Source organism: Apodemus sylvaticus, chromosome 23 (genome assembly GCF_947179515.1).
Source record: "Apodemus sylvaticus chromosome 23, mApoSyl1.1, whole genome shotgun sequence".
NCBI classification, from domain to species: domain Eukaryota; kingdom Metazoa; phylum Chordata; class Mammalia; order Rodentia; family Muridae; genus Apodemus; species Apodemus sylvaticus.
This window is the reverse complement of record NC_067494.1, coordinates 2,445,701-2,470,346: the sequence shown is the minus strand read 5'-3', so window position 1 is coordinate 2,470,346 and position 24,646 is coordinate 2,445,701. Positions and strand designations below refer to the sequence as shown.

Genomic DNA, 24,646 nt, shown 5'->3' with positions numbered 1-24,646 from the left:
ATTAAGACAATTTTCCCAGCTCCTCACAAAGTAAACCCTTGACACTGAAATGGACTAGTAAGTTCAGCACAGCCTGCCAGCCACAAGGAGAAAACCTGAAATGAGTGTTTCTGTGACTCCTAGGACCATTTAATGCTGAGTCTGGTTCTCTGAATATTTTTGTTAAACAGTCAAACTACACTAAGTACATTTTGAATGTGGCTGATGTATATAAATCCAAGTAATCAAAATCTTTGACTATTTACAAATGATAAATGGTTTCTCTAGAATAGGGCCACTCCTGGTTATAGTAAAGGTGATCTACTTTAGATTATGAAACTGTCTAATAATAACCAAAGAGCACAAATCATTCACTGTATATTATGTACAATTGTTACTCTGTTTAAGTCCAACCTAAGTTCAAGCTAGAGGATGTTTTTACTTAAAGACTAGTAATCATAACTATAACATAAAAGACTATGTGTCAGGTTGTGTCAATATATATGTGCTTTCCGTCCATTAGATATGCAGACGCTGCTGGACTAATCTTCCAGTGGTCATGAATTTCTTAAGTTTGGCTCTAGAGTACTGTCAACTCCGTGGTCCAATTGGCATCTCATTTGTCTGACTTAACTTGGCAGAGGGATAGGGAGAGTTCCTGAACTCCTATCAAGAATCAGGAAAACTGATCTAGGCACTCTGGATCCATTTCAGTTAACAAACAAAAAAGATAGATGATACTTTTACTACTAGAGTCAAGTCTCAAAGACCTTTCAACATAACTTCATTGCATTACAGTGAAAAGAGTTAATGGTGAAGACAATTTATTCCTCACTTGGCTGAGATGAAGAAGTGAGGAAGACTGTGGAAGTAAAATAAATCAAAGTCTGGAAAACTAAGGGGAACAATAGGCACATGGGGTCAAGGTACAGGAGTACTGCTGTACACAAGGAAAAACAGTGGCAGCATACTACTCAGAATTGAAAAACAAACATTATCATCTATGCTAATGAGTCTACAAAATCCAATAAACCAGTGAAGTGTCTTTTAGAGACATAAAGAAATGACCCTCAAAGGGCACTGGTACTATTTAATATATTTTTTTCAAAGATGTTTTTTACATTTTAAGTCATTATTCTCAAAACAGTCACTTTTTTAGTCAAAAGAAAAAATATAATTTTTAATATACATGATTACATGCTTGTACAACTGACAACATGAACAAAGATGTGTAAGATACATATAAAGGTATGCTTTAATTAATCAGCAGATAGACAATTACAATAGTCTCACACTACTAGACTCTGTCCATTGGGTCTGGATACCATCAACTAAAGCTGCAGACTCACAGAGTGATACATACAAGTTCCACATAGTGCATGGCTTTGAAATCAGTTTTAGTTGTCCACTCAAAAGAACAGATACAGTGGAGTCCGATCCATTGATTTGCTTTCAAAAAGTAACATTACACAAGTTTGGAGTGCTTGTTTCCTTTTGACAATACTGTTTCTGTATCTTAGTCTTATTGATATGATCATTGTAGAGACACATTGTAATATGTCATCTTGGAAGTTAGTGTCTATAACTGTAGAAAAGTGTACAATTAAATTATAAAGTTTTAAAAAAAGTGATCCACCTATTTTATTTACTGTGTTTCTAGTAAGAAAAATTCTTGTACAGAATTCATGGACTATGAAATACAATTAAATACAATTAAAACTTTCACTAGGAATTAATATTTTAAACAAAGATTCAAGTGAAATTATTATATAGCAGCATTATTTGCTATGAGTTCTAAACAATAAAATTATTGCAAAAAAATCCAGGATTACTAAAATTTTAGGAGTTCTATATTTGAGTGCTTTACACTCAAATAATATTTAAAAATGATTTACATAAAGTAATCAGCTTCTGATTCCTCACGATTGAAGAATTTAGACATATTTGCTGGCATGAATCCACCCTTGATGCTGAAAAACATACATCTGTCACTTCTGTTTTATCAGTTAATTATTTAAATGGCACAGACACTGGGGAAAAGTGCATTCATTTTAAGGCTGGCAATTATAACAGACATTAGCATAAAACAATAGCAGAGACAGACTTTAACCACTGACATGGAAGGACTCATGTTAAGGCTTGTTTGCAACTTGTTTATAAAACTAACATCCAAAGTTAGATTTTCTTGGTTTTGTACTTTATACTGCCTAATACTAGGACACTTGCTTTTTTTTTATTTTTTTTTTAATAATCAGAATAGCTATCATAAATCTCTGATGCTAAAACAGTTTCATCTGTTTGGGATGGGAGATGTATTGGTAGATGCCCTGAAATCTAAGAGAAGACAGGAGAAACACTGTGGCCACACAGACCAGGGTGAGCTGTTCCTCTCAACCTGTCTCTCCTCTTCTTTGAGGATGCCTGAAATGTGGACAAAAACGTGTTTGGACCTAACATAGGACAGACAGTGACTGCAGAGGTGTAGAGTATTACAGGAATACTGGGGCATATATCTGGGCAGTGAAATGAAAAGATAAAAACTCAAGCAGGATCTTGGGATTTGGGACGATACTATGGAGTTGGGCATTTCCCAAGAAGTACCACTGAATATTGATCCCACAGCAGAGAGATATAGATAACACATTGCAACATGCTTGGTGTCAAACTCATCTTTAATTGTTTTCCTGTCTGTTCTTGTAGGAGATGGTAGTGGCTAAGTGCTGGACCATAAAGGTGGGAAGAGGATATTGCTGTGTTTGGGGCTTTTCCTTTCTCTCCGGCCTTTCATAAATGAGACACATGAAGATGGCCAGTGTTATAGACATCCATCCGTTTGGCTGGAGCACTAAAGTTAAAAGGAAGCAATCTGAAAACCAATTCATCTTTTTCACACTGTCAAAAAGATAGCTCATTACACTTTAGCTTTACTGAGAACAGACTAACTTTCTCCTTTAAATTCTTGTAAGGTATCTGGCTAATCTTTTAAGGAGAAAGCCTCTCAAAGATCCTTGTTTTAGAAGTAGGCACTCTCCACTGTTTACTCACAAATAGGGCCTTGAATATATTATTTCTATAGTGTCATTTTTCTAACTATATCTTGAAAATTTTTATTACAAATATTGTGTAAAAATAAAATTCAAAGTCCCATGGAAAAAGTCATAGTAGATAACAAAATACATGGCGGGAGAAGATGTTTAGTGATGAGTGAAAGCTACCTTGTCTCCCATTCAACTATTACCTAACTGACTGACTGACTGGCTGACTGACTCAGTCAGTCAGATAAAAACATAGCTCTGTGTTGAATTAGACAGTAATTTTCAAATGGATAAACACTTAATAGAAAGTTATTTTTCTAATATTTTAAAAAAGACAAAGAGATAGGGATGTCATTCTATTTGTAGAAAATTAACACACATACATGCTACACACATAAGGATACACGCTTACTTGTACATTGGAAGGAAGGAAGCATCTGGAAAGACAGTTCTCAGACCACTGATAGTCACCCCCAGGAAAACAAGGGGTAGATAAGCAGAGGACTTTGTATTTTATAGTTCTATATGGTCTGACTTTCTTTAGGAACACATATACATTTACAATGGGAACATATAATGACAAGCCATAGACAAAAGAACACTTAACATATATACTTCATTTTGTAAAGCAGTTTTCAGAATATACTCTAAAGGTTACTACTGTTCTACCTTCAAAATTGGCACTGACATAGAAACACTTTTTTTTTTAATTTTTCTGACTCTTTTCAAGATTTTTAAGACTTAGTAAAATATTCACAAATGATTACTTGTCAGTTACTACCATGGAAAGGAAACACATACATGTGTATGCGAATGCATATTCTTTAAAAAGACAAAAATGCATACAATTATTTTACAAATTTACGCACTTACAAATGAGATGCCTGTTCAGACTTTGTGCAATCTCCCAGCCTCTGATGAAACAGCCTTTCCTGGTAACAAAATCACTTGGTAACGCATATATTGGAAAATTTTTCAAATCATATAAAAATACCTGTAAAAGATAAGATATTTAAAGACTAGAATAAAAATCCCTGAGTAGGCCAAAGACAATAGGCACAATAACCCAAGAATACAGACCATCTCAGACCCAAAAGTCCCTGTTCACTCAGGAGGTATTGTACAAACATAGTATGGTTACATATGACATACAAATATATGCATACATCGATACATGAGACACATCCATCCTACTCACATCTAACCAAGCTAATGACCAAACCTGGGAAAGAAGAATTTCTAAAAATTAAGCAATCTTAGGGCAGAGATATGTATTTGGTCTAAAAGTCCTCATTGTTTTGGTCTAAAACTAGCACACCTAAAGCAGACAGAACACACTTGCCAGAAGAACGGCTGAAGGCACGGTAAGATACCTTTGTTCCTTACCTCATACCATAGTCTAGAACATGCATTTCCGGAGCCAGCAGTGCCGCATTTTCCTCTCGCCAGAAACTCGCCGCTTAGCAGAAAGTTGTCCAGCTTTTCTCTACTGCTCAGAAGGAACACCAGCATGCTAGCTTAAACTTGGACTGTCCTTCACAGACATGAACGTTCTCAGTGAAACACAAGGGTATAAAGTTCTTACACTCTGGCTTCTGAAACCATGAAATAGCCATGTAAATGTGTGCCCACTTCAAGCCAAACACAGTTACATTTATGGTAACCAGCTAATTTTGAGAATTTAGGAATGAATGGAAAGCTTGGGCTTCTTAGCATCTCTTCTTTGTTTTGATAAACTTAATGGGAGAAGCAAAGAAATAGAGTTGCGCCATTAAATTCCATTTCCTTACTCAAAAGAACTTCCTGAAAATATTTTCATTTGCTTTCTTTTCCAGAAGCAGTTTATGTTTTGAAGAAACTATGTTGTCATAGTTTCAAAAAAAAAAAAAAGCTGTTTTCAAGTTGTCTCTCTCTAAGGAGATATGAACAAATTATGCACCCACATAGTAAACATGGGCAAAATCCTCCAAAACTAGTATTTATTTTTGTAAAAAAACTTGAGGACAAATTAAAAAAAAAGGCAGAAGAGGGAAGGAGTAGAACATTCAATAATTTTTAAAAACTTGACCTAAAGCAGAATTATCTAGGATTATAAGGCGGTAATTAAATAATGAGCAGAATGGGAATCAAATTATCAGTTTAAGCAATTTTCTTCAAGGTAAAAGTTTTTTTTTTAATTAATCCTAGGACAGGCTAAAGTATGTGTGTCAAAATCCAAGAAATCTGAAAAGAGTAAGTGTTGGAAATTTGGGGACTTTCTGAAGCCACCCTTATGGATAGTTGTCAGTTTACAAGGTTTGGTGTGTCTCAGAGTGACATCGCATACATCACTGTGTGTGCTTGTGACCATAGGGAGAGCAAGAAACAGACAGTTACCATGGAAACAATCTGTTGTTGACATTGGCTTTAATTCAGTACATTACCAAGTTAGGCCCACAAAAATAACCATCAAGGCTGAAAGGTTCTATGATAATAGACATGGAAATAGATGAGCACATGGTCATGGAGCCTGGTTTAATACGTGTTTATATACACACATTCAATTCCTTACATATACGCACCAGCAACTCATGGTTTTTCTCATTAATTTAGTTTCATTAACTCCCTTCTGGGTGCTGAGATTTTTTTTTTAAAGCAATTACAGTATCCAAAGAACAAAACGATGATACCATTTGGGTTACAGATGACAACAGGTGCATTTGGTGAACTTTGATTTTTCTTCTGAAAAGTGGCCTTGTTTGTTGAGACAGGCAGGACTCAGCTCTGCATACCAAGTCTCAGAGACAGCCTGGGGGAAGCACAAGGTTCAGACAATCCAAATAACACTCCTGTGAGGTGTCCTCAAAAGACATCTGAGGATACCCTGTTCTCAAAATATTTTCTTCCAAGAACCACCGAGGTGAGAGTTACTATATAAATGTGTATAGTTAACGAAAGTGACCATTTTTTTTTAAAAGCAGCAATTTGTTTAAGGAAAGGACAGGATGCCATGTTGGGAGTGCACCGTAGCTAGAGGCACTGTGGCCTGCAGAGAACCACAGGAGACAAGATGGCAGAAGTTCCTCTAGGTAGTTTTAAGGATCCAACTCACAGACAGGTGCACCATCCTGCACGGCTCCTCCTGGTACCGGCTGACGTCATGTGAAATCCTCTGTGGATCACCAGTGCATACCTGTCCGTGATCGCTTTCTTTGTTTTTTACAAAGGCAATATATAGGAAATACAAATAAACCTAGGGATTGAAAAAATAAAGGCAATTAGGGAAGAAAGTGCTGATTGAGGTATAAATGTATGTGTGTGTGTGTGAGTTATTCTATGAATGTATGTATGTGTGTCTATGTATACATATATGTGTATATACATATATACTTAAATTTTCCCAATTTTACTTATATACAAACTATTTATAGCAATCATTATTAACAGTTCACAAACAGAAAAATACTATGGAATGTGTTTTCTATACTACTTGATTCTATTTCCCTATAGTCCTTTGACCCCTTTATTACCTTCAGTCATGCAAGTCTAATTAAAAAACAACAACAAAGACAATGTTTTCTAACAAACCATCTAGCCTTATGTCCATGTCTTTATTGTCACAATCCTGTAATTTGCACACTATAATATTCATTTCATTATTGGTTGGTATAACATTTTATTTAAGAACATACATGTGGTTCCCAGTTCTAACATTTTTGAGATCTTAATGAGATGTGAATCCCTCTACTTGACAGCACAGATAAGAACATCTGTTCTATAAGTCCCAACTGGCTATAATTACATGAATGTGAGATACTTTGTAATTCTCTTTGCCCCCACATTCATTATCTATAAAGATAAGTCTACATGTGGAAAAATCATTTAATTCAGCAAAAGCACCCTATTTTCTATAGGGAATAATGATCAAAGTAGCTTCTATCCAGAATGTTTAAGTTGAACTTTCTAAAGGAATGCTTCTTAAAATGTGGCCCATGGATTAACAGCATTAATAGCATCTGAGACCTTTTTAGAAACGTAAACCCATGGGTCCAGCCAGTACACAGAGCTAGAAACTGACAGTAGGATCCAGCAATGTGTGTTTTCAGCAGCTCTACAGACTAGCTGTATCATGCAAAGTTTGAGAACTACCCCTTTAATATATATGTTCATATATTAAAGTCTCATAAACACATCCTGTAGGAAGCATGTTCCTCTGACTTATATACCCTGAACTGCATGGCTGTTTGAAGCAAGGTAGAGCAGAAACCACATACTGACTGACTCATGCCACTACATGTGCACTCACACTGTCTCTACTGCCGTTAAGGAGAATTCTAATCTCAAATATGTCGTTTCTTACCGATTACAACTGCTATGGCCCCTAGTGCCAGTCCCAAAACCAGGATGAGAGGCGCAATGAAGAGCTTTCCAGCTGGAAAACAAAAGCTTAAAAATTAAAGGCTCTCACTGCTCAGTTACTGAGCAACCGGTTACAGTAGTTCTTAAAGGAGCACAACAACAACTAAGGGCACATGTAGAACTGATACACAGTATGCAGTGCCACAAAGCCATGGGCATATGCTGTGTACCCACAGGTCCCTTACTGTTTATAACCAAAACAGATTATAATCCTTTACATTGCACACTTCAATCTTTGTGCTTTTCCTTTAGATTTCTCCTACTTTCAATATTCACAGTGTTGAACGATTAAGGAAGGAGTGACTCAGCGGATAATCTATTGAGCTCACAAAGTTAGAGAGTTAGACTAGGGATCATGGTTGTCTGACCAGGCCCATGTCTAAGAAAAATGCTTTACTTACTTGCTAGATAAAGAGAGAAATCATATGAATGTCTAATAGACTGAACTCCAAATGGGATGCCTGAAGACAACTGCTAGAGGAACTTCCCACTGAATAAGTGATGTGCTGGAAGTTACCCAAGTGAATCACTGAAACAAATGTTAACAGGAAGCATTGTAAGACAGCTCAGCTCCGATGCTGGCAGGCATAGCATGCTTGGCAGCACCAGTGGCTTCTCTGAATGAATAATTGATCGGTGATAATAATCACCGTTGTTACATGTAACTGCAGCCTAGAAGCCACCAGAAGAATCCCTATGACTCTGAAAGGCTCCAACATAGACAAAACCAGGACAGTTATTTATGCCTTCTTACTGTGCTGTGACTTTTGATATAACTGTACAAACAAAATGATACAAAGAGTGTGAAGGGAACAGGAAGTCTGCAGTAGTCACACAGCTACTTAAGAACCACACAGCAATACCATCTATAAGTTATGATCACTGACCAATGAATGAAATATAATTCAGCCATTTGTTGGGAGTTTAGCAGGAAAAAATTAACTTTTTTAATTCATAGAAAATAGTTCTGGAATTAGATGACTAGATATGGAAAAAAACAGTTTTAAGAATCAATTTTTTTTTAAAGATTCATTTATTGTTATGTGAGTACACTGTAGCTGTCTTCAGACACACCAGAAGAGGGTATCAGATCTCATTACAAATGGTTGTGAGCCACCATGTGGTTGCTGGGATTTGAACTCAGGACCTTTGGAAGAGCAGTCAGTGCTCTTAACCGCTGAGCCATCTCTCCAGCCCCCTAAGAATCAATTTTTAACATTGTTTAATATCTAGTAAATTTAGATATGAATTGCTGTCCGTTTAACATAATACCTAGACATGCATTTTTCTTTTGTTTACATCAATGACAAAACTCAGTTAAGAGATATTAAGTCTTGTTGAACAATGGCTTGTGTATCCATAGAGCTGTGTGGAAGAATCTAGAATACAGTACCAAGGTTTACATATTTTAAACATACAGCTTAGTCTATTTAGTAATATATCATCTTAAAGTATCCACCAAGACATTTTCTTCACAGCAACAGGATACAACTGTAATATTACTTGTTATTATACAAGTAATAATATCACAGACTTTTTCTTCCCAACCATCACTGAGTTCAAGGAACATATGTCTGCCCTTTAGGTAGAGTAAACTTGACAGTGTAGGACATGGTAAGGTCTGCTTCTAAAGATGATTCTGACAGGAGTAAGCATGCTTTCTCTTATTACAAGATCAGTAACAATTCTCTTAGGACATCATTTTTAATAATCAAATATAATTTTTCACAACCATAAATTATATCTTATTTAAACATTTTTAATTTAAAATTTTATTTAATTTCTGCTATGGCAACAAATCATCGATTGTGTCTCTAGATTTACTGTTTTGTTTATTTCTTTGGGATATTGAAAGAATCAACAGCACATCCTTGTATTCAGATATCTGTTAGGTCCATACAAAAATAAATATGACATTTCTTCTTGCCACCAATTGGCTTTCTCTCAGTGTTTCAGAAGTGCTGATCATGAAAGAATATCATATTAACAATCTTAACTATTCAATTTTGTTCACAAAAGGAGTGGTTCTCCTCTTACTCTTCAGTAAAGGACCTACTAGAATCCCTGGAACATAGCAAGCCCCTGAGATTCTAGTGGCTGGGATTTTCATGCTACTGCCCTTCCTCAGATTCTAAGGAAGCACCCAAGAACAGGTGTGTGTGCTACTCACCACAGACTGACCCTCGAACTAATCTTCTTAAATGAGGTCTCTCTGGGAGGTAGCGATATTTGCATCCAAATATACTGAGGTTTGATGTGTGGTCTCCGAAAAACCGGAGCTGGCGGTATCTCTCTCCACATCGATAGCAAAAATTAGTGTTACACTGTGAACAAGTCATATGGTCACACCCTTCTGTTCTCTGAATATGGATCTGGATAAAGGGACAAACAGAAGGAAATGTAATTAGTGTCTTTAAAAAGCAAAACATGTCAAGTAAAATATATCAGTTTTACCAAATTAAAACTCTTATGAGCATCCCTGAAGTAAAGTTTTCAATTTGTTTATAATCATATTTGTAAGGTTCCCAATATTAATTTTATCATTAGGAGCTTGTAGTGTGGCTTTAGGAAATGCATACTGGGGAATATTTTAATGTAGTTAGGAATTTTATAATTAAAACAAGAGTCAAACCTGCCAGAGTTTGTTGTTTGACACTTGGCAGGTAAGTTGCTGACAGAATCTACAACTTTATGTATTTCACTTGTGACTCTACGCTTTCTTCCTCAAGTACAAAGAGTTAATAGTGTGTGGTCAGGGCATATGAGCCGTTATGTTTCAGGGTCCCTATCAACCCAAAGCTGAGGATGATCCTTGCTACTGTCACCTTCCCCTTTATAGCTATATGGTTTTCTCTTTGTATATGTTGTCCCATAGCAGTAGGTACAGGCTTTGTACAGCCCATCAATTATCTGAATGTCTGAAGGACATATGTAAATTGTAAATAAAATCTGATACAAGGCCTCCTAGTAACTTAGCCGCTGGTCCAGTGACCATCCTTCTTATGCCTATTTGTCAATAAATGTGAGATCACCCATGCAGCCTGCAGATGGCAGTAAGAAGTAACTCAGCCCAGGACGGGGCGTACCGTGCATACATAGGCCTGATTCAATCCATAGCACCCAATCAACTGAGTATGGGTCTGCCGACAGGAAGAGGACCAGGAGGTGTGAGAATTGGAAGTCCAAGGTCTTTCTCCACCACTAGGAGAGAATTTAAGGCTAACTTGGCCTGCATGAGGCCTTGTCTTAAAAAAACACACAACAACAACAAAAGACCAAAACAAAACAAAACCTAGAAGCACGAGCCAAGGCACTTGTGAAATATTTTTGAGCGTTTACACTGCCAAGGCCCTAGGAGAAGGCATGTGTAAAATCCACCCCTAAGCACTCAGCACCTACTGTCAACTTTTGGACCTTCTGCTGCACTAAGATGGAGATAACAGTTAATGGTGTTTGTGAGAACAGCAGCAGTGCCATTGATAACCTACTAAGACTGCTATTGCCACTTCTAACTGCACCATGTGACACCGTTCTTATTTATACCTGAGCTCTGAAAAGTATTTGGATTACAAAACCTGGGGGAAATGGGACTAACTGTGAGGTGTACGTAAGGGTCTTTGACGGTGACAGCCCAGGCCTTGGCTGCACTCCACTTCCTGGTATGTTATGATTTAGCCTCCTGTTCCTGGTGCCATGGGTGCAGTCACTCAGCCGTGCCTTCCAATTACATCAGACTGAACTCCCTACAAGCATGAACCAAAACAAATCTTAGAATTCGTACCAACTGCTTTGATCCCAGTGGCGTAAAAGTAATGAATATGATTATATAAATACTTTATTATTTTTTAACTCTAGAAATAAACTGACAGTGCAGATTTGTGTCAGCAAGAGGCATTCATAACTAACATTTGCTAAGCAACTTGGAATTCTGAACTCCTAACCTCCTAGGTATACTAAATCTAACATGCTAAGTAAAGTCCTGGAGAAAATATATTTAAAGTTACAACTTGATAAAAATGTTATTTTTAGTTTAAAAACATCAAACTTTAAGACAGGTTAATATTATATTTACAATAGATGTCTTTATTTTATTTTTTCATAGGTTCAATCTCCTCATCATTTCCTTCTTGTAGAAACAAACTAACCACTCAGCTGGTTACAGTTTAGCATCAGAACACATTGGATTAAACTGGTAACTCCTGAGGCACAAAAGCCCCATGATTTATTACCTCTCAGTGTCTTCTCTCCATCTATAATAGATGAGGAGACCTGCTTCAGGAATTCAATATTTATATACCAATGCTACCTCTCTGACACTTAAAAGTCATGAGACAAAAGGTTGATGCTAGCCACTATAGGAGTTTGATATTAAGGTCCCATTGAAGTAGACAAAAATGAAAAACGAAACATTTTGTGCCCATAATATAAAGAACTAATTATTTCATTTAACATCTCATAATTAATTAATAGAAAAATTAAATGTAATATTACAATACATAAAAATAAAACAGTACCAATCTTCCTGAGGTTATTTACATTATAATTCAATAAAATACAGATTACCTAAAAAGTAAAAATAGAATTTAGTTTTTTATTTTGGTGTAGGTCTCATTTAGTTAAAAGATTGAATAAAAATGAAAGAACTAATAAATATTCAACCCATTTAAAAATTGTATTAGTGCAGGTCTGTGTATACAATTTTATCTTTCATTAAGAAATATTTACTTTATTAATCAGAAAAAAGAGAACTAAATTGTTATTTCTATGTGATTGTTACCAACTGATATTTTGCTCTAGATGCAACACTAAACTCTTATTTTAAAAGAATCTTGAGAGTGGAAAGATGGCTGAGTGGTTAAGAGGCCTGGCTGCTCTTCTTAAGGAACGAGGATCAATTTCTACTACCAACCTGGCAGCTTAAAATCATCAGTAAATCTAGTCCCAAGGGATCTGATGCCCTCTTCTGTACTCCATAGGTACCAGGCATGCACATAGTATATAGATATATGAAATCAAATACTCATACACATGAAAGAAATTTATAAAAGGGCTAGATTTGCATATATATTTTCCTCAAATGGTGTTTGGGATCTTTAAGAATGAATTAGAAGGAAGAGTAACTGTAATGAGAAAAGTTAAAGAAAATCTCATGAACAATGCTAGAATCTCATTGTCCTAAACACCTGAGAAAGTTCACCCCTGTCTTAGGATTTCTATTCCTGCACAAACATCACGAACATGATGCAAGTTGGGGAGGAAAGGGTTTATTCAGCTTACACTTTCCACATTGCTGTTCATCACCAAAGGAAGTCAGGACTGGAACTCAAGCAGGTTAGGAAGCAGGAGTTGATTCAGAGGCCATGGAGGGATGTTTCTTACTGGCTTGCTTCCCCTGGCTTGTTCAGCCTGCTCTCTTATAGAATCCAAGACTACCAGCCCAGGGATGGCATAACCAACATTGAGCCTTCCCCCATTGATCAGTAATTGAGAAAATGCCCCACAGCTGGATCTTATGGAGGCACTTCCCTAACTGAAGCTCCTTTCTCTGTCATACATAAATCCAGCCTGTGTCAAGTTGACACACAAAACCATCCTGTACAACCCCTGTCAGTACAAACACTCAGATAGTCTTCATCTATCAAATACAAATATTATAAGCCTAGGATTCTTATCTAATGGTAAACTAAATAATATGTGAGGGTAAATAGAAACCTGTTTCCAAATGCTGGCTTCTCTGTCCCTTTCCTGTGCCTGTAACTTGAGAAAAAAAAACTGAGCTATAGGAATGTAAAATTCAAATGGACAATGGTGAACTAAAAAGTGTACTAAGAAATCTCAAGTGTGGAAAGAAACTTCGAAGTAATCTGTCCAGTTTAGAATAGGAAGGCCGTTAGTCTCCAGATCTTCAAAGCATAATGATGGAATACACATGACAGATGGTGTTAACTCCTGGAAGCTAGCTATTAAAGTAAAAGGTAAATCAAGTGGGATCTATTTCTCCTCTCAATAAAGGAGAATCAATAAAACTTCAGGAAGAATAGACGTTCGAGCTCTGAGTTGTAACTCTAACAAATATGTCATTATTGGGACACCTTTTTCCTGAAGTGATCGCACAGGCAAAGAAAATGTAATCCTTGTTTCATGATATGATTTTGATTTTGTAAACCCTCATTTAATTTTAATAATTAAAAAAAATCATTCCTTAAATAAAAATCTCAACTATTAAGTACAATAGAATTAAGAAGAACAGAATCTAATATTGTTTAGTTTCCAATAGAGATGTAGTTGCAGCTGACAGAAATGTAGCGTTCGAATGTAGAAGGGACTGCACAGTGGCTGATCTCCTATTTTCTGATCTCTGTTGATGTGACAAATATCATGTCACATTCAAAGCAATTTGGTGAGGAAAGGGTCTGTTTTGCTTACACTCTCAGGTAATGGATTTCTGAAGCATATCAGGTCAAGAACTCAGGGCAGAACTTGGGAGGCAGCACTGAAGCAGAGCCCATGGAGGAATGTTATTAATGGGCTTTCTTTCCTTTGAGAATTTCATGTCATGTGTTTTGGTCATATTCTCTCCCCAACTCCTTCCATAACTATTCGCTTCTTCCCTAATGACACAACTTAGTGTCTTCATTAAAAAAAAAAAATCCATTGAGTCCAATTTTTGCTGTACAAATATACTCAATGACGCTTGGAGAACGGTTGAGATACCAGGGGCCATAACCTTAAAACAAAACCAATAATGACTCTCCCTTTTCTAGTAGATTCCAACTGCCAATGGGTCCTCAGGTGGTGGGGCTTCATGCCTACTTCCCCTCTGCATGTGGCACTGTCTGGCTTGAGTTTGCCCACATATTGTGTATAGTGTCACAGTTCCTACATGTAAGCGCCTTGTTATATCCAGAATACACTAATTTGCTGTAATTATCCACTACCTCTAGCTCATAGACTTTTTTTTACTCCCACCCCCTCTTCTGCAATAATTCCTGAGCCTTGAAAGGAGGGAGTGTGATATAATCCCATTCTCTTATTCCCTGCACTTTGACAATTATGGGTCTCAGCACTAATCAAAAGACTATCTACTGCAAAAAGAAGCTCCTTTGATGAAGGCTCAGACACACACTAATCTCTGTGTATACCTGGAATTTGTTCGATATTATGTCCCATTTTGAAGGAACTTTTGGCCAGTAAGGTCCTAACATTAGAGTCTCCCAAACATTACAAGCTATTGCCAATTCACTCTGTTACCTCCAGAACTTGATGGTATTACCCTACTGTTGAAGACCTCATACGCTTGAATTATGGGACATGGAAAAATCAAGCTGGGACAACAAAGCTTTATTTCTACTGGCCAACTTTCAAAGTTCTGGAAGGTGCTATCGATGCTACAAGAGAAAGGCAATTACTAGTACTAAAAGCTGTGAACTTTGTGACCTATAGCAGTGATGGAAGACATGACGACCATTACAATAGTATCATGGATGTCTTGAGCGTAAACAAGGATCTTCTGGTTGAATTTAAATCCTGCTTCACAAGATGAAACCCATACCTGGCACCATTATTGGGGTCAAGAACCTATGACTTGACAGGTCATAGATACCAGATGGGAGCCTTCTATTGTCCTTCAGCCAGTTTCCTTAACAAATTGGGACTACCTGCTAAGGGGTAGCACTATCAACAGTGGGCTGAACTTCCCCACATCAATTAATAATCAAGAAAAGGTCCCAAAGATATGCCTACAGACCAGTCTGGTCAAATCACTTCCCCAACTGAGATGCCCACAAAAAACTCTGTACTCAAACTAACAACTGTAGCTAACAAGATCTCCTTAGACATTATCCAACAAGCAGTCATAGGAAAAAGAAAGTACACTAAGTAGTGATAGACCCCTGTAATCAAGTGATTGGAAGCCCAAGGAATGAGGATGGCCTGGGTTACACAGTAAGATTCTGTCTTAAAAAGCAATATAAAATAAAAGACGAAATAAATATGAGTGTTTAGTTACCATCAGGGAGTCAACAGACAATGTCAAGGGGAGTAGGTAAGAGCTTATTATTGATAGGCAATTACTAGAAGTTAAAAACCAAATGAGTGAAAAGCAGTTGCTTTTACTGTCAGACAGAGTTCCCAGACACAAATAGGATGTGGACTTCATGATTGTTTGGTATCTCCCATTGTGATGGTAGCTTTTAAAACGAACACCAATGATCATTCGTCTCCAATGCATTTGTTTTCAGTAAGCTACAGAAGGTTTTATGTATACTTCTGTCTTAGTTTATGATGAAGGGAAATCTCTGAAGCAGGTATGAACACTGTTTAATATCTAATTCCATAGCATAGAGCTTTGGTACTGATTAGCCTCTCACTACCTTCCTCCCCCTTTACCCGTACTTCTCGTCCTCAGAAAACTCTGAGTTCTATTTTCTCTTTTTCTCATTCATCTTAACCTTTCCCTCTGCTCTGGACTCCCTCAAGCATCTATTAATTTAAGGACTGAGTAATTTAAAGTGTAGACAGATATTAATCAATTGTACAAAAACATGTCTCCCAAACCATAAAAAATTCTATGAAGAAAAGGAGAGTGTGGGGGAAGAACAGTTAATGGACGAGCCTGATCTGGTGTAAGCGCAAGAGATTTATTTGAGGAAGTGACATTTAATTTAGGAGATGAAAGACAAAAGCAGTGTACTCTCCAAGTGGAGTTCAGGGAGGCACAGTATTCTCAGCACTGGACTTCTGAATGCACCAGTGAAGTGCTGCTTATTCTATACCCTAATTATTTGTATCCCTTTGCTTAAGCCCTGGCAAATAAAGTCTACTTGGTCCAGATAATATACATATTTTTATTTACCTATATATTCATGTATTTATTTTTGCTAGTATTGTATCTGTATCAGGGTGTATGCATGGGGTGAGGGGCAGTGTATACATTTCTGAGTATGAGACCAGAGAGCAGGAGAGATCTGTGTCCTGTATGCTCTTTCCAATTTCTTTTTGGAGGCACTAAGAGCTGAGATTTTCTCTTAGTGCTGCTTTCATTGTGTCCCATAAATTTGGGTATGTCATGCCTTCATTCACATTAAATATAAAAAGTCTTTAATTTCTTTATTTCTTCCTTGACCAAGTTATCATTGAGCAGGGTGTTGTTCAGCTATCATGTGTATATGGGTTTTCTATTGTTTTTGTTGCTATTGAAGACCAGCCTTAGTTTATGGTGATCTGATAGGATGCATGGAATTATTTCAATCTTCCTGTTTTGTTGAAGCCTGTTTTGTGACCAATTATATAGTCAATTTTGAAGAAGGTACCATGAGGTCCTGAGAAGGAGGTATGTTCTTTTTGTTTTTAGGATGAAATGTTCTATAGATATCTGGTAAATCCATTTGGTCCATAACTTCTGTTAGTTTCAATGTGTCTCTGCTTAGTTTCTCTTTCCATGATCTGTCCATTGATGAGAAGGGGGTGTTGAAATCTCCCACTATTATTGTGTGAGGTGCGATGTGTGCTTTGAGCTTTAGTGGAGTTAATTTTATGAATGAGGGTGCTCTTGCATTTGGAGCACACATATTCAGAATTGAGATTTCTTCTTGGTAGCTTTTTTCCTTTGATGAATAGGAAGTATCCTTCCTTATCCTTTTTGATAACTCTTGGTTGAAATTTGCTTTTATTCAATATTAGAATGGCAACTTCGGTTTGTTTCTAGGGACCATTTTCTTGGAAAATTGTTTTCTAGTTCTTTACTCTGAGGTAGTGTCTTTGTTTGACACTGTGGTGTGTTTCCTGTATGCAGCAAAATGTTGGGTCCTTGATATGGCTGTATCCTGAGAGGCCCTACCAGAACCTTACAAATATAGAGGCAGATTCTAGCAGCCAAACATTGGACTGAGCACAGGTCTCCCAATAGAGAAAAGACTGAAGAAGCAGAAGGGGTTTGCAACCCGATAGGAAAAACAACAATATCAACCAACCAGACCCCCCCCCCCAGAGCTCCTAGGGACTAAGCCATCAACCAAGGAGTACACATGGCTCCAGCTGCATATGTAGCGGAGGATTGCCTTGTCAGACATCAATGGGAGGAGAGCTCCTTGGTCCTATGAAGGCTTGATAGATGCCCCAGAGTTGGGGAATTGAGGACAGAGAGGTAGGAGTAGGGTGGCTGGAGGAACACGCTCACAGAAGGAGGGAAAGGGAGGATGGGATAGGGGGTTTCTTGGAGGGAGGGAAACTGGGAAAGGGGATAACACTTGAAATGTAAATAAAGAAAACATCCAATAAAAAAAAAAAGAAAGAAAATGTTGGGTCCTATTTACGAGTATCCAGTCTGTTAGTCTATGTCTATTAGGGAATTGAGTCCATTAAGAAATGTTAAGGAAAACTGATTGTTGTTCCCTGTTATTTTTTTATGTTGCTTTTGTTTGTGTGGCTATAATGTTTTGGGTTTGCTGAAAAAAAAAAAGATTACTTTCTTGCTTTTTCTAGGGTGTAGTTTCCCTCCTTGCATTGGTGTTTTCCATCTATTATCCTTTGTAGGGCTGGATTTGTGGAACGATATTGTGTAACTTTCGTTTTGTCATAGAATATATTGGTTTTTACATCTATGGTAATTGAGAGTTTTGCTGGGAATAGTAGCCTGGGCTGGCATTTGTGTTCTCTTAGGGTCTGCCCAGGATCCTCTGGCTTTTATAGTCTCTGGTGGGAAGTCTGGAGTAATTCTGATAGGCCTGCCTTCAAATGTTACTTGACCTTTCCCCCTTATTGCTTTTAATATTCTGTCTTTGTTTAGTACATTTGGTGTTTTGATTATTATGTGATGAGAGAAATTTTTTTCCTGGTCCACTCTATTTGGAGTTCTGTAGGTCTCTTCTCTGTTTATGGCCATCTTTTCCTTAGGTTAGGGAAGTTTTCTTCTATAATTTTCTTGAAGATACTGGACCTTTAAGTTGGAAATCTTTACTCTCTTCTATACCTATTTTCATTAGGTTCTGTCTTATCATTGTGTCCTGGATTTCATGGATGTTTTGCATTTTTTGACTGTTGTGTCAATATTTTCTATGGTATCTTCTGCACCTGAGATTCTCTCTTCTATTTCCTCTATTCTGTTGGTGATGCTTGCATCTATGACTCCTGATCTCTTTCCTAGGTTTTCTACCTCCAGGGTTGTCTCCTTTGTGATTTCTTTATTGTTTCTATTTCCATTTTTAGATCCTGCATGGTTTTGTTCAATTATTTTCCCTGTTTGGTTGTGTTTTCCTACAATTCTTTAAGGGATTTTTGTGTTTCCTCTTTAATGGCTTTCAGCTGTTTACCTGTGTTCCACTCTATTTCTTTAAGGGAGTTATGTATATTCTTCTTAAAGTCCTCTATCATCATCATGAGATGTGATTTTAAATCAGTCTTGCTTTTCTGGTGTGTTGGGGTATCTAGGGCTCACTGTGGTGGGAGAACTGAGTTCTGATGATGCCAAGTAGCCTTGGATTTTGTTGCTTATGTTCTTGCCCTTGTCTTTCACCATCTGGTTATTTATCTCTGGTCTTGCTGTCTCTGACTGTGGCTTGTCCTTCCTGCAAGCCTGTTTGTGATAACTCCTGGGAGACCAGTTCTCTCTGGGAGGAACTTAGGTACGGAGAGCTGTGGCACAGGGTCAGCTCCATGGTGCAGATGGAAACCGGAAGGATCCCATCCCTAACTGTTCCTTGGTTCCTGTGTCCTGAGGGCTCAGAGTGGGTGGGGTCCACCTGGGCCAGGAATTTGAGCAGAAGTGGTGGTCTTACCTGTGCTCACAGATGAGTCAGCACCCCTGAGAGAACAGCTCTCTTTCCCGATGGGATTTGGGTATGGAGCGCTGTGGCATAAGATCAGCTCTGGGTGCAGTTGGAAACCGGAAGACACACAAGCTTTTATATACATGGACATACATGTGTATACACATGTAATCATGTTTAGATATATTTATACACATTTTGTCTTCATTTAATACTGATAAAGCATAGATATTGATAATATCTTAATTTTAAAATTTATTAAGTATTAACACATGTATATATCCCATTTCTTTTAATATTATACTATATATTTACATATACGTGTATGTTGCTACATTACCATAGTGTCATTTGCTTATATTTTATAATTAGATCAATTAACAATTTAAAAATGAAGGGCATGAAAGAAAAACACGAAAAGAAAAAACAATTTAAAAAAATGAATGTAATATATATTTAGCAAGTTACCTTTTTCTCACAGAACTAACGTTGTGGTTGGTTATATCTGCACATACTCATAATTGCAGCATCAGCCAGCTGCTGTGGGATGACTGTAAGATAACTAACAAAGGCTGGTGTGTGGTAGCAAATACATTAGACAGCACTGTTATTGATATTAACGTGTTAACAGTATAAGAAATAAAGACTGCATGTTAGAATTTAGCATTACCTATCAGAATTTTGGCTCATGCATGCAGGCATATGTGTGTGTGTGCGCGCATGTGCGTGTGCATGTGTGTGTGCGTGTGCGCGTGTGTGTGTGTGTGTGTGTGTGTGTGTGTGTGTGAGATATAACTCTGAGTATGTAAAAGCAAAGGTCAGCACTCTACCCACTGACTATAGCCCTGACAATTCCTTTAAAAGCAGAAAAGTAACTGTGCCTTTATCTTAAAATAAGGAATGCGTTGGCTTAGAATAAATTACTTAACTACCATTGTTTCATATTATTTCACTAATCCTGTTAGTTACATATTAGCCTTAAACCTCATGTGATTCCCAGGTAATTAGTTCTAATTAGTTCTAAATGGCCCAAACAGAAGCACAAGTTTATTTCTGTGAGAAAGGAGAATCACAGTTGTCAGCTATAGCTACCTGGTTGGATCACCATGGCTAATGTCATAATGTGTGAGTAAAGTTTTTAAATTTGACACTAAGGAAGAAGGTAGCATAAATTTCCTTTTTACTTCCGCCTTCAGCAAGCACCACCAAAAAAGATTCCCTAATAATTTTGGAAGCAACTCAACTTTGGTTTAGTAAGCTATTGCTTACTAAATGGAAACATGAAAAGCATGGAAAGTAAAAAATCAAAGAGACACTCCAAATCCTTAAAGAATATATGATATACAGGTTACACAAGATGATTGTCTATGAGCTAGGCAATGCCACAGTCATGACACTACAGGGCTCCTGTATCCTGGCTGAATTTTACTTTTAATTATGAGCAAGTCCAAATATTTTAAACATTACCAATGATAATTTAACTGCTGTCTGTGAGTCTCAGGTTAGCCTGGTCTACAACCAAGATCTGGGCCACCCATGATGAGAATACTGTCTCTTAAAGAAGAAGACGAAAAGGAGGATGAGGAGGAAGGGGAAGAAAGAAGAAAGGAGGAGGAAGAAGAGAAAAAAGACAGAAAGAAAAAAAGGTAATGATGTTGCTAGAAAGGTGGCTCAGTAGTTAAGAGCACTTATTGCTCTTGAAGAAGACCCAGGTTCAATTCCTAGTGCCCACATTGTGGCTTACAACCATCTGTAACTCTAGCTTCAGGGTATCTGATACCCTCTTTGAACTCTCTGAGCTCCTGCTTGTATTTGTGTGTGTGTGTGTGTGTGTGTGTGTGTGTTTGTGTGTGTGTGTGTGTGTTTGTATGTGTGTGTGTATGCATGTGTGTATGTGTATGTGTGTGTGGTGTGTGTATGTGTGTGTGTGTGTGTGTGGTGTATGTATTAATTAATTAATTAAAAAGAGGTAATGACATTCATCAAAATGGTTAAGCAAATTCATTCTTAAAAAGACATTATTACAGTCTCATAAAAATAATTAATGAATAACCTCTGGACTGGTTTTTGTATGTTTACCTCAATACAAAACAATTACTTATGAGTAAATATCTTGATCTTAAATGATAGGAATGGCTTTCAACACTTACTTGTAATGTCTTTTAGATTCAATTATACTCTTTAATATATTTTATTCCTTGGTGACTGTATACATGTGTGTATGCATGCTGTGTCTACTGCCATGCCATAGCATATTTGTTGAGGTTGTACCACAAGTCCGTGGAGTCAGATCTCTCCTTCTACCACATGAGTTTTGAAACTGAGCTCAGTTTGACAGGTTCCATGGCAAGAGCCTTTAACTTATTGAGCCATCTTGATGGCCCCAAAGATCAAATATAAATACTAATTTTGATTTGTTTACGTAAGTCAAATTTTCTCATAGTAGCATGCCACGTCTGAAACTGTGATTTCCACCTGAGGCAAAGGCGTCTCATGGTGAGAGAAGAGCTTTTGCTAAGTGAAGGAGAGGAAGAACCAGCTGTATTTAAAACACTTCCCACAAGGTTCACACAAGGATCACACATTCTGATGCTACTTGAGTGATGTGTTTCACTTAGGCATAGTCATTGGAGCTCACTAGTTTTTTTTTTATAGAATTTGTCTAACAACTTAGCCACAGGATTAGAGATCCCAGCAAAGACAGTATTATGTGTTATTTGCTTAGCAAGAATTGCAAATTAATTGATAGGACAGAACTATTTAACAAATACAGTTTAGCCAAGATGATTCATTTGGGGAAAATCATTTTTAAGTATCTAATTCATAAAAAAACACTAAATAAATTATGGTTAGATTACATTTTAAGTGTTAAAATAATGATGTATCAAAAAGTAAAAGGAAAGAAAGAAAACAGACACTTGTATTAAACTTTTACATCAAATTTGTAGATAAGTGACTTTTTACCTTAGAAGCAAATGCATATGGATAACATGTAAGCATATAAAATATATGTGTGCGTGATATTCATGTGTGCTTGTATATATGTTCAAAGAGAAAGAAAATTATATATTCAGATAAATAGATCTTTTAAAAATATGTGCAAATCAGTTAAGTAAAAGAAAAAAAGAAAAAGCAAGCAGAGAGAATATTCTATAAGAGGATTTAGAATTTTGAAATACAGAGTTCATAGAATTCGATGCAAACAAGTAAGCCTCACCTTAGCCCACACAAATGGCCAAAGATTACAAACAAAAAATTTAAGGGTTCATGACAAACGCCAAAGAATGTGACTATATATCCAGCCTATAAGCAAGTGGAAATGTAAACATGAGGAAGTATGTCACTACCACTAAACTAGCAAATGACTAACAGTATATTTGAACTCTCAATAGGAAAGAAAGAAAAGCTGACCAGAGATCTACAGACTTTTTTGGGAAGTAAGCTGTTTCACCACTTTTAGAATTTAGTACCCTAACATTATCCACCAAATATGGAAAACACTGTGACCCTGCACTTGGTAGCTTTACCTTCACAATGGTTCAAAAGAGGAAAGAAGATGTATCCATGATACATATTGCTCACATCATATTTGTAGTGTAGTAAACAGAACCAAACATCAGGGAAAGGATACTTAAGCAGAGATGACACAGTTAATGGAAATGTTTACTGACATTAGAAATGTCTGCGTGGTTACATAGGAAACTAATGACACTGAACAAGCGTGATCCTGCCCATAAAACCTTCCTAAAAATGATTTCACAACGGCATGGGCTGTGGAAACACAGTGGATGTGGTGTTGTGATGGAGTGCAGGATGAGTGCTTTCCCGTTCAACCCAAATTTCTATCAAGTTTATGAGTTTAGAAACAAACACTTAAAAATACAAATTACTATTAATTCTACAAAATTAACTTAAACAAAACAACAAAATAAATAATAGAAGTAAGTTTTGTCAAAATTCAAATACATTTTGCTATAAATATCAAGGCTATTTATATGAAAACAAATTGTTCATTTGGAAGCACTGTATATGAAAATTCTTTGAAAAAAACCTCTTCCATCTTCCTTTTTCTTATCTGTAAATTTTAATGGATGTTTTGTGAAAAGTGCTCTTAGAATATAAAATATTAACTCACTCAATATGTCTCCTTAATTCCTAGGAGAAAAAAGATTTCTTTGGAGGAAAAAGAGGGTTATTGACTTCAAAGGCTAAAAAGAAAGAAAAAAAATCAGAAAATATAGAGCTTTAAAGTCACTCTTGGAAGGAAAAAAAAAAAAAAAAACCCACGTCTACTGTCAAAACAAGCCCTAACAAATGGCTTGCACTGACCGGTCGTGTTTTTCGGCTATTTTCAGGCTGTCATGTGGGTGGGCTCTGTGGCTCTTTCCTTTGGGCTGTTTAAAGGGCAATTCTTTTGAAAGCCTCTTTACCTGCTTTATGGGCTGCAGCCCTTCCCACTGTCTCTTTGCTATTTATCTGTATTGCGGAAACTGCAGACATGGTTAGGGCCCTCAGTGAGTACACCTTTTCCTCCATCCCTCCATTTAATGTCAGGTTTGGATACAGATGGCATAACTGCATAATTTTCTGCACTGCCTCTATTCATTCAGAAATCCTCCACTGTATGTCACAGGGCCATTTGTTCAGAGTACAGTTTGAGAGCAGACTAAAGGGAAATTGTTTTTACGACTATCTAGGATGTGAAGTAGAGTGCTGCAGAAGTGTCCAGTAGAGTGAGTGAATGGCTCCTTAGCACCCACTGGCTGGCCTGGGCTGGAAACCGAGAAGTCCTCTGAATGAAGTGCTAGGCAAGAGAAGGGTGGACCACCTCATCTTGTACCTGCTCTACAGTGGACAAAACTAGTGTTCACAGAGCCATTGGTTCAGCACAGAGATAACGACTGAAATGACCTCTGTTCTACACGGCAGAGAAAAGTAAAAAACCTTAAATAGCTATGTGCCAATCTCAAGAATTAAGTCAAGCTGGTCGGGAGGTTCAGCTACTAAGGAGGCTGAGACAGACGATCACTTGAACCCAGGAGTTCCAGTTCAGCCTCAACAATACAGAAAGAGCTTGTTCCAAAAAGTTATTCTTGTCACTAAGTATACAGCATAAATGTCACACTGTATTATTTACTGTTTACATATACGAGATAGAATGTGAATTTGGCACAGCAAAACATTACATGTTCAACAATACAATAGTGTATAAAATGCTTTTGCTACAATTTGGATTCACCATTATTAATTTTTTATAATTTAGATTTAATTTATCTAGTGCTAGGTCTCAAGGAAGCAACTGCAAAATTATTCTTAAAGAAAATTAGGCCCAATATGGTTGCCTAAAAGTAAATTTGTTGAAAAGTACTACTTTTTGTTGAAATTTTGTTGAAAAGTACACACATAACTTTCTAATGTAAATCTTAAGATAAAAATGTCAGACTGCAATTGGATGAAAATGACAACAAT

General features: G+C 37.0%; 1 protein-coding gene across 2 annotated transcripts in view; it reads right to left on the bottom strand.

Annotated features, from left to right (window-relative positions):
* Nucleotides 1-5,403: 5,403 nt before the first annotated feature.
* Rnf217 (ring finger protein 217) overlaps nucleotides 5,404-24,646 on the bottom strand; it is a 104,194-nt gene continuing 84,951 nt past the window's right edge. The window contains exons 4-7 of one of the 2 annotated variants that reach the window (XR_007975244.1): nucleotides 9,583-9,784; nucleotides 7,354-7,425; nucleotides 6,106-6,246; nucleotides 5,404-5,802 (exon numbers count right to left, since the gene is read on the bottom strand). Coding sequence is in view for 1 of the 2 variants with exons in the window: in XM_052169628.1 (XP_052025588.1) it covers nucleotides 6,173-6,246; nucleotides 7,354-7,425; nucleotides 9,583-9,784 (348 nt within the window). In the remaining variant the exon portion in view is untranslated. Of the gene's footprint in view, nucleotides 6,247-7,353; nucleotides 7,426-9,582; nucleotides 9,785-24,646 lie in introns of both variants that reach the window. The other variant, XM_052169628.1, reaches the window with a different exon arrangement.